The 12,555-nt window shown below is 46.6% G+C and overlaps 1 protein-coding gene across 14 annotated transcripts in view; it reads left to right on the plus strand.

Moving 5' to 3' along the window:
- The window catches only part of LOC102979294 (exostosin-2), a 160,870-nt gene that overhangs the window by 47,154 nt on the left and 101,161 nt on the right, over positions 1-12,555 (plus strand). For all 14 annotated transcript variants that reach the window (XM_028477378.2, XM_028477383.2, XM_028477381.2 and 11 more), the window contains 3 exons: positions 4,791-4,986; positions 6,799-6,938; positions 9,988-10,081. In XM_028477378.2, the coding sequence (XP_028333179.1) occupies positions 4,791-4,986; positions 6,799-6,938; positions 9,988-10,081 (430 nt within the window). The remainder of the gene's footprint in view (positions 1-4,790; positions 4,987-6,798; positions 6,939-9,987; positions 10,082-12,555) is intronic.

The raw sequence follows: 12,555 nt of genomic DNA on the forward strand, positions 1-12,555 counted from the left end.
GTGTGCGGGCTTCAGTAGTTGTGGCACACAGGCTCAGTAGTTGAGGCTGGCGGGCTCTAGAGCGCAGGCTCAGTGGTTGTGGCGCATGGGCTCAGTAGTTGTGGCTCACAGGCTCAGTAGTTGTGGCTCTTGGGCTCCAGAGTGCAGGCTCAGTAGTTGTGGTGCACGGGCTTAGTTGCTGTGTAGCATGTGGGATCTTCCTGGACCAGGGCTCGAACCCGTGTCCTCTACATTGGCAGGCAGATTCTTAACCACTGCGCCACCAGGGACGTCCCTAGCTCTCTTATATTGGTTTAGGACTGTCACTTCCCTTCAGACTTAATCCAGGGAAGAAAACATACCGAAAGGAAAAGATTCAGTGAAGATAAACAAAGGAGAGCAAACCACTCTGAACAGTAATTACCTTCAAAGAGTAGTTTCAAAGATTTACAGGCTGTTCTCTCGGTGGTATTCTCTTGGTAACGTAATCTCTAATTTTTATGTATAACTAGGCTGAAATTAAGATCTTTAGATGGCTTAAGGCTGCAGTTGATTTCTAAACTTCTGAGGTTCAGTAACTAGATAGAGTAGCGCTCTACCTTCAAGGGCAGCAGAAGGACACTAAAGGCTGCGATGGGCGTGGTCCTCCCCCTGCTGGCCAAGGGGTGGATTTCTACGCCCAACTCGGACCCACCCTCTCCATTTCCCCACCGGTTTTGCAGTCTGGCCCTGCAGTTGTGTTTCTTTTACAAACAACACTCCTCTCTCTCTGAAAAAAAAGGGGGAAAAAAGCAAAGCAAAGCAAAGACAGGCTCCAGACTCATCACACTTTCTAGGGACTTCGGAGGAGGCAGTGTGGGTGACCTCGTGGCAACATTTGGGATCTGTTGCTCTTTGTGAGAGTTGCTTTTTAAGGGAATTCCCACATCTCTTGAGGGCTGCATAGAGAAGTAAGAGCTTTGTTTTTATTTTAAATCTCTCTCAATATTTTTCAATGGGAAGCTGAGGACTGCTGCTATTGATAGCTTCTTCTCACAGCTGTGTTGGCCTCAGCTGGAATTCTTGTCATTTTCTCTCTAAAAGGAACTAAATTGGGAGTTTACAACTGTTACTATTGAGGGAGACTTCAAGTTCTCAGCATGATTTTACTTAAGCTTCGATATCAGCACTGCTGGGAGGAAACATGAAAGTCGTAGCTGGTAATTTTAATCCTTGAAAGAAAAACAAATCCACCTTAAGATTTTGTTTGCTTAAAACTAAAATGGGCCTACTCCATCAACCAGCCATCTGCCAGGTCAGGGAGAGCCAGCATGCATGCAGGGGGAACATTTTTAGATTCTTGTTCACATCTGCACATTTATGTAGAAAATGGTAGTGGTAGGTGGGGACCCAGGGAGCCTGGTGGCTGAGTGTCTAAAAATAGAACTGTGTTCTTAACAGTGAAATCCAACCCAGAGTCTTTCTTTATTCAAGAGTTTCTTTGAGCACCACATGTTAGCATCTGTATTTATTTCTCTGTCTATATAGATGGATCTCTCTTCCTCTGTCTCTCTTTCTCTCTCTCTCTCTCTCTCTCTCTCTCTCTCTCTCTCTCTCTCTCTCTCTCTCTGTGTGTGTGTGTGTGTGTCTACATGTATTGAAAACCGTGCATTCATATCGGTGTCTTCAATTCCATCCAACACTGCAGGGGCATTCTGGTTTTCTCTCTTTCCATATATATATATATATATATATATATATATTTTTTTTTTTTTTCTCCACTGCGCCTCTTGCGGGATCCTAGTTCCCCAACCAGGTATCGAACCTGGTCCGTCGGCAGTGAAAGCACGGAGTCCTAACCACTGGACCGCCAGGGAATTCCCTCTCTTTACATATTTGTAATTCCCTTCTCTGACAGTGAGAAATCTGGCTCCCCTTATCCTCAGTATCTTATTTGATCAACCCTCTTGTATGTGACCAGAATTCTGTCGCATTGCTGCCACTGCCCCTCACTGCACAGATGCCCTCTCCACGCCCACTTGGACTCTGATCCTCCTGCAGTGCTCCTGCTCCCCCCATCGCCCCAGGACAGATACTCTCCTCACCCTTCTTGGGTCTGCCCCCCACCGCCCCACTGGAGTGATGCTACTCTTGCCATCACCCTCCCCCGCCCTTTCAGCCTGCCCGGCCTCTAACACTCTCCTGGGCTGCCCGGATGCCCTCCTAACCTCACCTGGTCTCAGCAGCCCATGCTGGGAGGCCATAACTACCTCTCTACCCCTTCCCCTGTCACTCTTTTAGGGATCTCGTACTCTGTGCCAGGCCACCTCCCTGCTCTTCCCCCAAGTAGAAGCTCTCCCCCAACTAAGACTTCAGCATTCCCTGTGGGCGGGCCACCCCCGCTGTGCAGAAGCACCCTCTTCCCTCCAGGACTCCAGCACTCTACATCCTCCTGCATGGACACCCCCTTGGATACCAACATGTCTATTCTTGTTCTTAGCAGCCCGGAGCACCAGTTTTATGTTACTTAAATAGAAAATCTCCAGAAATATCCAGCAAGTCCCAGTGCTCCATGACATCCACCGTAGAACCAGTGTCTTGGGAATTGGAAAGACCTTTAGAGGCCGTTCATCTCTAACTTGATGTATACCTTTTGCTATTACTTCTTAATGAAAAGTTTTCTGATTTGTAATAAAAAGAACTCAGCACCTCACAAGACAGTTCATTTCATTTTCAAATGGCTTTAATTGTTAAGGTGGTTTCCATGCTTGTCTTGAGAGTTTGACTGTAAATCTTCCTCCTGTTTAAACAGACGAGTTTGATTACAGAAATACTCTGAATGGAGGTGGTCTTCCCTTTGAGGTGATCTGAGGGTGCTCCCTGTATGTGATCCTTCCCATCGTAAGTCATCCCTCTGAACATTAGTGCTTTTACAAAGGAAAAACAACTGAGGCTCAGGGCTGGGAGTAGAAGTCAAGAGTCTGTTTCAGTGGCTAGAAGGAATACTGTTGGCTGTAAATATACAGTGTATTGTTCAATAAAACGTGATCTAGGGGGAAGTTGCCCAGGATGAGAGAAACCAGTCGATACAGCTGATCCACACTATCTCCCTGACGGGCTGCTGTTCCTTGTCTCTCTTACCTCTGCTTGCCTCTACCCCGGGCTCTGGGCCTGCACTACCGTCCCGGGCAGCTTTCTCAAATAGAACTTTCAGTGAGGAGATGATCTGTATTTGTGCTGTCAGGTGCCCACTGGCCACATATGGCTGTTGAGCACTTGAAATGTGGCTAATGTGACTGAGGAACTGGATTTTAAATTTTAATGGATTTAAATGGTCTCACGAGGCTAACAGCTGTTGGACAGTGAAGTTCTAGGGAATCTGCTTGTCCCTTTCTTTCCTCCCTGTGGTGTGGGCAATACCCTTTGCTTTTAGTTCAGCTGTAGAAAGAAATGACCAGAAGAAATGGTTCTGAGGATTTGAGAGCCATGCACAGCTATGGTGAGTGCTGCTCTGTTGAGCTGAACTGCTGGCAGGGAGAGTGTTCACCTTCTCAATCACTGCTCTGTGTCTTTTGGGCATGAAGCTTAATGCTTGGGAAGGTGACACCTTCTCCGTTAGAGAATGATTATTCTTTGTCCATGGGTGGATGCATACGGTGTTCTCCAGCTGGACCCTCCAGATAAGTCTGAGAAACAATGGAAAAATGAAACAATTACCCTTTCTTTCTCCCAAAGCAAGAAGGAAAGCGGTGGGGTGGGGAGTGGGGTTCAGACTGTAGCCTTTGGGTTGTTCCTTATGCATCGCTTCCTGTTATCTTGCCTGGTGGCAGTACCTAGAGAGGTGTATCTTCAGTATTTTCCCTGGTCTGTACCAGTTTGAGGTAGATTTAAATGAGTCCTGCTTCTAGGTCTGATGAGGGTTTCATTTCCTCTGGAACCTGCTTTATGTTCTTCCTTTCTTCTACAGTGATCCCTGCTGGTCCATCAGCCCATGTCGTGTTTATGCTCTGTAACCTGTCTGCCTGCGGGAGGGAATTACTTACCATCTGGTCTCCCCAGAATCTTCCCCCAACTCCTGGCTTACTCACTTTGTGCTCACGTTTTGTCTCTCGTGGAGATTTAAATGGCGCTAGATTCTTGGAAATCCTGCTTTCACTCCATTTTCTTGTAAGCATCCTTGCTATCCAGATGTTGAGACTGGTTCCATCCCTTGGTGAAGATGGTTTTTTCCACTTGTTCTCAGTGACCAATTTGGTCTTCCTGAGTCCATGTGGCCTTGAGGATGGGGCTGTTGAGTGGCATAGGGTGACACTCAACAGCCAGAAGCAGTCTTTCACCTATTCTGTTCACAGCCACTGCTGTCCATTAAGACCCCTTGTTCTCCTGTTTGAAAGATGCAGCCCGCTCTCAGTTCCTTTTCAGAGCAGAGAACTCATATAGAACTAATGATAACATTTGATGTTCTTCCAAATAATCAACTAGTCAGTCAGTTTCTGTCTTTACACATATACATACACACACACGTAAAGCATGTTCCCTTAGCTCGGCATATTATAAGCATTTCCTCAAAACATTAAGAACTTTTCCCAAATGAAATCTTTAATGACGGCATGATGCTTCAGCATGTGAGTGAGTCATAGATTGCTTTCTTCGATTGTATAATATTTTAAATATTCAGCAATGCCACAGAGTATAATTTCCCAAAAAGTCAAGGATGTGAATAAAGAAGGGTGAGAAAATGCTTGTTGCCATTAAGTTTAATATCAAAGTTGGTCTCACCTTGACTCGCACAGCGGCTGCAAGGTCCCAGTCCCTCGTTTTGTCCTTCGTAGGCCACGGCGGTACTTCCTCCTGTCGTCCCAGATGGCTCTGCATCCCGAGTACAGAGAGGAGCTGGCCGCCCTCCAGGCCAGACACGGAGAAGCGGCGTTGGTCCTGGACAAGTGCACCAACCTCTCCGAGGGCATCCCCGCTGCCCGAAAGCGTTGCCACAAGCACCAGGTCTTCGATTACCCACAGGTGCTGCAGGTGAGTGCCATCTGGCACCTTTCTCGGGGCTCGGCACAGGTCACATCTGCAAGGTGAAACTGACCCCAACAGACAGGTGTTTCCCATGTTCAGCTAGCAGAGCTCCCCAAGGGGAGAGGAAGACACAGACTGCTCTTCACTGCAGCCATGGGCCTCCAGGAGCTTTGACATCTGTGTACTGTTTGTGCAAAGCCGTTTGGCCTATGAGCGTTCCTACTCCTTTCAAATATTCATCTTACTGCAAAAGCACAAATCCCATAGATTTACAAAAAAGCCATATAGACAAAGCAGGCATATGTATTTTGCTTTTATCACTGTATTCATAATCCAGCCCAGAGAAACTTCCTTCTCTAAGTTGCAGCTTGTATCCTCTGACTGTGCCAACCCGCAAGGCCATGGTCAGCTTTTCCTGAGTGGGAGGTTTTTATTTTTTGTTACCGTTTTGTCTCTTGGTGTTTTTGCCACCCTTAGCGTGTCCTACTGGTATTGTGGAAGTGGCAGGGCTTCCATAACCAGAAACAGAGTAGTCCTTTTGGGGATGTTTTATAAGCAGGATATTTCACACTCCAAGGGCCTGGAGGCTAGGAAAGGAGAAATTGAGTTTTGTTCACTTAAATATTTAAAATACAGACAGGTTAGTTCAAGGAGAAATATCAAGGAGCTGGTGTGATTTTTTTTTTTTAAATCTCCAAAGAGAACTGGCCCATGCTGAGATTGTTAAAATACTTTCACTCAAAAAGTGCTGCATCTCCTCTGGAATGTCTGACTGATAACAGTGGTGATGTGAGCAGGAGTATTTATAGTAACCTTTGTCTAGACAGGAAAAATGGTTATCAGCACGTGTGTCCGCATCTGGACACCGACTCTTTGGGGCCAGCTGAGCTGTCCACCTGCACCTCCACCATGACTGATGCCCTCTTTCCACTCTTGCTGTTTTCTGGTTTATCCCTAGAGGATTTTGGCATGTTGAGTGTCTTCATATTTTTTCTGAACTTTCCTTTTCTCTAGCTTTAAAGATTAAACAGTGTTTTGGTTTTTTTTTTAACTTTTTTTCCTCCTGAAGAGGCAAAAACTGGGAGAAACTGAGTATTAGAGATAGGGTCTTTTCTTATTTTGGTTGACTTATTGCAGCTGTTTCTTCTTCTGTACATCTCTCACTTTCCCAAACGTGTCCCACAACGAGTACAAGTTTGGGGGAGTGAACGAGGAAGAAATTTTTTGAGATTTTGCTTTTTGTTCGATGGATTGTTTCTAAATAGATCATAATCTGTCTTAGTATGTTTTCTAAGGCATTGCATTCATGAAATGAATGTCTTCTATGTGCAAAGCACACTGCTAGATGCCATGGAGAGTAGAAAGATAAAAGGAGATATGATACTTTCTATTTAGGGGATCCTCTAGGGAGACTGATAGACCCAGACCAAATAACTCTATAACAAGGTAGGCGGAGGTAAGTATTCTGAGCGCTGTGCAGCCACTGTGCCACAGTGTGTGTACACAGCACACTAGGACTGAAAGAATCCAGCCCTTGCAAAGTCACGTTGTTGAGTATCCAGAGGAAGACCTAGACGTGGGTTGTGAACATTTTCAGAATGCCAGCAGTGGAAGCACTGCTCTGACACTGAAGAGTGGAAAACCGGAACATCACGGCCACTTAAGCTTTTCAGTCTTACTGGTGTGACCTGTTACCTTTTAGCATTTTTGGTGTTGCTTGGCTTCAGCCCTTGAGAGAACTTTGTGGTCTGCGGGGATCAGAGTAAGTGGATCAGCGAAACTGGTATGTAATCCCTCCCTCTGCCTGTATTCCTGCAGGAGGCTACTTTTTGTGTGGTCCTTCGAGGAGCTCGGCTGGGCCAGGCGGTGTTGAGTGACGTGTTACGGGCCGGCTGTGTCCCAGTTATCATTGCAGACTCCTACATTTTGCCTTTCTCTGAAGTTCTTGACTGGAAGAGGTGGGTGTTACCTTCTGATAAACTTTACACCAGGAGTCCTGCATGGATTAGATTTTAAAAGTCCCCCCAGCAATTGTAACGCATAGCTAGGTTGGAGAACTACTCCTTCAGACTGTTTTTGCTATATTTTCCATAAGGAGAGTTAGTCTGTTGGCCTGGAGCCAGAGTTGGCCAACAGGCCTTTGGGCCAAATATGGCTGGGTGCCAGTGTTTGTAAATAAAGTTTTATTGAATCACAGCATACCCATTCATTTACACATGATCTTTGGCTGTTTTTGAGTGACAGTGGCAGAGTTGAGTACTGTAGTTTAAAATGACAGAGATTACATGGCCTGCAAAACCTAAAATATTTACCATCTGGCCGTTTACCCTTGACCTAGAGCAGCGGTTCTCAGCTGTGACTGTAGAGTGTACTCACCGGAAGAACGTTTAAACACATACCTGGGCCTTGTCCTCAGGACTTTTGAAGCTCCATGGGCAATTCTGATTTCTAGCCACAGTTGAGAACCACTGCTCTAGAGTCTGTTGAATTTGCATAAAGTACTGGCTGGAGGCGGAGCGCCTGCACACGGGTGAAAGCTTGGAAGCACTCCCAGTGGACGGATGGACACGCGTGGGTCCTGCCTGGATGTGACTGTCAGTGCTGTGCTTTGTGGGTCCTGCCTGGATGTGACTGTCAGTGCTGTGCTTCATGGAATAGTCTGCTCGTCTCTTGTTGTTTCATTTCCCCAGGACTTTGGAGGTTAAAGGTGTTTGAAAACGAGTTCCTTTTGTACATACCTCTCAGGCTTGTCTTTGCCTCAAATGCTTAATTGCTTTGTCCTCTCCCACCTTTTTTTTTTTTTTTTTTCCCCCCCCGGTACACGGGCCTCTCACTGTTGTGGCCTCTCCCGTTGCGGAGCACAGGCTCCAGACGCGCAGGCTCAGCGGCCATGGCTCACAGGCCCAGCCGCCTCGCGGCATGTGGGATCTTCCCGGACTGGGGCACGAACCCGTGTCCCCTGCATCGGCAGGCGGACTCTCAACCACTGCGCCACCAGGGAAGCCCTCTCCCACCTTTTTTGATATCATGTTCAAGCCTGGTCACCACAGGTATTTGAACAATTTAAGTAGCATTCATTCATGTGTACATTCATTTATCTCACATTTACTGGAAAGACTCTCGTGAATAATACAGGCTCTGCTCTTAAGGAGGTGAGAATCCAGTGGGGAAGACAAACCAACAATTATAATGTTGTATGATAAATGCTGTAACAGATGCATGCAGGGGGGCTGTGGAAACCCAGAACAGGGAGGGAGCCCAGTTTAGCCTGGAGGAGGAGGGTGTATGATTCTCTGTGTCCTGGAGAAGTGATGAGCCACTTCCAGTCACTTATTCATCTGTGGAAATATGTATTGAGCACCCTCTCTTTGCCAGGTACTGTGTTGGGTATGGGGATACAAAGATGATCAAGGTCAGGTCTTGCCTCTGAGAAGCTCTTAGTCCAGTGGTGGGAGATAGACAGGTAAGCCTGTGATTACCAGATGCAGAGCTGAGATGCAGCCCTGGCTGGATGGGATCCTTGGAGAGGGAGGAAGAGACACATACCCTTGCTGGCTGTGGGCTTGGGTAGGGCTTCTCAGAGGCAGTGACCCTGAGCTGAGTCTGAGAAGATACTCATTCCTACGAGGATCTAGATGTGCTTGGGTAGTTGTAATTATGGATAAGTGGTGGGAGGGCTCTGGATTTGAAGCCAAAAGACTGGGGTTCAGATAATCAGCTCTGTTACTGGCTAGCTTTGTGATCTTGCCAATCATTTAATCTTTTTGAGCCTCAGTTTTCCCATCTGTATGGTAGAAATCATTTACTTATTTAACAAGTATTTATTAAGTGCAGTTGTGCTAGGCAATATGCCAGGTGCTCGGGATATGCTGGTGAGTGGGACCAGACGTGGTTCCATCCTAATGGACTAGGCTAGTGGGCGGAGGGGGTCTCAGATTTTAATAAATTAACTTAGACAAATATAATGACCAACTCTGCTGAATCCATGAAGGGTAAGTCGTCATCGAGCCCTCTCTCCCTTGCCCACCATCTCTACTCTGGTGGCACGTCCTGCTGGCTCCGCTCCCTCGTCACTTTCATCACTTCCTCCCTCTTAGCATCCCTTGCCTGGACCATGCAATGGGCCCCAGCTGTTCTCCATGCTTCCGCTCCTGCTTTCTGTAGTTTGTTCTAACACTTCAGGCAGAATGATCCTGTTGGAACATAACCAGATCATGCCGTGCTTTCCTGACACCTTCTGTGGTTTTCTATCTCAGTGAAAGCGGAAGTCCTTAAACGGCCAGGGAGGCCCCAGAGGCTTTGCTGTGACCCTCCCTCCCCTGTTTCTCTTCAGTGCCTGGTATTCTCCACCTTCTTTACTGTGCTCCTGCCACACTGGCCTCCTTGCTGTTGCTGGAGCATTCCCAACACCCTGCTTCCTCAGGGCCTTTTGCTTATTGTTCCTTCTGGAATGATCTCCCTCGGGTATTCCCCTGGTCCTCTCACTCCCTGGCCTTCCTTCCGTGTCTGATTTGTTCACTGTTGTATTGCCAGGACCTAGCACATAGTAGGGGCTCCATAAATATATGCCGAGTAAATGAATGGATTGGGGAATATAGCTAAAGGAGAAGAGTCATTGTTAATTCAGAGCGGGCAGTGAAGAGTGAAGAAGAGTACCAGGTGGGCAGAATTGGACACGCAAAGCCCTTGTGGTTAGGCAGAGTGTGGTATGTTCAGGAGACTGAGAGGGTGCCTTTGTGGCTGAAGCACAGTGGGGAGTGGACGGAGGATGGGAGATCAATGGAGTGGTGATGGGGAGCTGAGAGATGGAGCTGGTGGGAGCTCCTCTGAGCTGGTCGGCCCTGAGAAGGGGGCAAAGAAGAGGGACTACTCACTGCAAGGACTGTGGGGCTGAGGGTAGTTTGGGGTGTTGTTGCTTCTGCTTGTGAGAATTAAACAAGAAATGTACGTAGCAGTGCTTTGTGTGCAGGGCTGCGCGTCCATCAGTTGTTTTGCTCTTGTCTCTAGAGCATCAGTGGCTGTGCCAGAAGAAAAGATGTCAGATGTGTACAGTATTCTGCAGAGCATCCCCCAAAGACAGATTGAAGAAATGCAGAGACAGGTAAGGGGCCAGGCAGCCCTGTTGGGGAGGGGGCGTGGGTGACGTGAAAGGGTGGCCTTGGCTGCTTGGGTACAGAGCGATGGCTGCTGAGTGTGGGAGTGGGATTTATTTCCCCACTACGTTGACCAACCAAACTTAAAAGGGGAAAGCAGTGTTAGGGAGTTGCATCAGGTAAGGTTTGGAATAATAACTATCAGAGATTCAGAAATGCTCCCGAGGTAAGCCTGCTGTGCCGCTAGGGTCACACCTCAGTGGTATGTTCAGGACGCAGAACTGCCCCTCTCTGGAAGGTGGTTTACACGGCAGGTGAGGGTTCTGGTGACTGAGACGGCTGTGCAAGCCAGCACATTTCAGGGTGATGCTTCTGAGGAGCCTTGACCTCGAGAGCGTCTCGGTGTCAGCTGGCCTGGATCTCCCCTTCAGCGGCCCTCGTGATTAAGAGGTGCCCTCCTCTCCCCATAACACGTACACCCTCCCTCTTTCCCTCCCAAGTCTCTCGTCTACCTTATGATGCCCCTTCCCCTGGGCTGCTCTCCACTGTCCAACGCATCCACCACGTGTCCTGTTTAGTCCTGCTGCCCTTTTTCTCTCCCAAAAGAAGTTTAGTTGGGCTTAAATGTGAAACAAGTTAAAAACTGAAAAAAGACTATCCCAGTATTGGTACTGTGCATTTTGTTTCCATTTCTTTTCTTTTCTTTTTTTTTAATTTTTATTGGTGCATAGTTGATTTACAATGTTGTGTTAGTTTCTGCTGTACAGTGAATCAGTTATACACACATATCCCCTCTATTTTATTTAATTAATTTATTTTTTTGGCCGCGCCGTGTGGCATGCAGCGCAGCATGTGGGATCTTAGTTCCCTGACCAGGGACCGAATGCCCTCTGCATTGGAAGCGCAGAGTCTTAACCACTGGACCACCAGCAAAGTCCCTCTATTTCTGTTTTGTAAATAAGTTCATTCGTACCATTTTTTTAGATTCCACATATAAGTGATATCATATGATATTTGTCTTTCTCTGTCTGACTTACTTCACTTAGTATGATAATCTCTGGGTCCATCCATGTTGCTGCAAATGGCATTACTTCATTCTTTTTTTTTTTTACAGCTGAGTAATATTCCATTGTATATATGCACCACATCTTCTTTATCCGTTCATCTGTTGATGGACATTTAGGTTACTTCCATGTCTTCACTATTGTAAACAGAGCCGCAGTGAATATTGGGGTGTATGTATCCTTTCAGATTATGGTTTTCTCCAGTTCTTTTTTTTTTTTAATGGATTTTAACAAGTTTTTATTTCTATCAAAATTATCTATGTAGGTGTTGAGCTGGAGAAGAGGTTTGGAGGGCTCTCAGCGTTGAGGATGTAACTGCCCCATGCACCCCTGTGTCTAACCTTGTCCCAGGAACGAGCCTCAGGCCTCTGTCTGGGCTAGGGCAGGGCAGTCGCCCAGCTGTGTGGAATGGGGAGGAATTCTGGGCTTCTCACTGCTTCCTAAATACATTTTCCATCTGTCTTCCTGCTCTGAGCACTGCCTTTTCCCCTGAGTTTCTGCAGCGGACCCCAGATTTTTCTCAGCTGACCTAGGATACGCTCTCTTGGGCCTATAGCATCAGCTACCACCTTTCCTTCTGCTTTTCCGCTTCCACATTTTGTTGCTGTTATCTCCTCCCCCGTTCTCTTTATCTTTCGGTGATTATGCCTTAATTTTTAAAAATTCCCCTTAATTGTCATTTTAGGGTTTTAGGAGGGAGTTAGCGAATGTGGTCAGTCCACCTCTTTATTTTGGTACCGAGCTTCTTAAACCAAAGAGATGGCACATCACACAGTAATTAAGTCTGTAGGTTCTTACCTCAGACTGCCTGTGTTGAATGCCAACTTGCCCAGTTACTAACTCTGTGCCCTTGGCCAAGGATCTGCCTTCTCTGGACCTCAGTAGCCTCATCTGTAAAACATTTTGGTGTTCTGATTTGAAAACAAATCACAGGTTGAGTTTAGCCTCCCTGAAGTTTTTTCATAGCACACCCATGTTCGTTTTAAGTTTCTGGGCTTCCCCGTTTGTTACTTAATTCCTGACCTCATCTGAGTTTTAGTGAATTAGAAAATCAGTCTAGAGATCTCTACATTCTTGATCTAAACCTGTGATTCTTACAACTCATGTAGAAGAAAATGCTACTTGAAGGGCGCTGGTGTTTATGCTCTTTGTGTTTCTTTTTATGGCATCTTGATTTGTTAACATAATTAAATAGAGAATCATCTGCTAAATCAGATACCATCTTTTTCTAGATTTAGTCTAAAAGGCTAAGAAAACACTGGGTAGGTAAAAATGAGCAAGTTCTGTCCAGTTACCTTCTCCCCCCAGCCACCTTCGTGTTGGAAAGAGAATCACTTAGTTCCCAAGCAGAGCGCCCACTGTCAGCTCACAGCATGCCCTTGTTTTCCAGGCGCTTGGTTTGGGAACCATAGGTCTGA

This window comes from Physeter macrocephalus, chromosome 16, assembly GCF_002837175.3.
Source record: "Physeter macrocephalus isolate SW-GA chromosome 16, ASM283717v5, whole genome shotgun sequence".
Lineage (NCBI taxonomy): Eukaryota > Metazoa > Chordata > Mammalia > Artiodactyla > Physeteridae > Physeter > Physeter macrocephalus.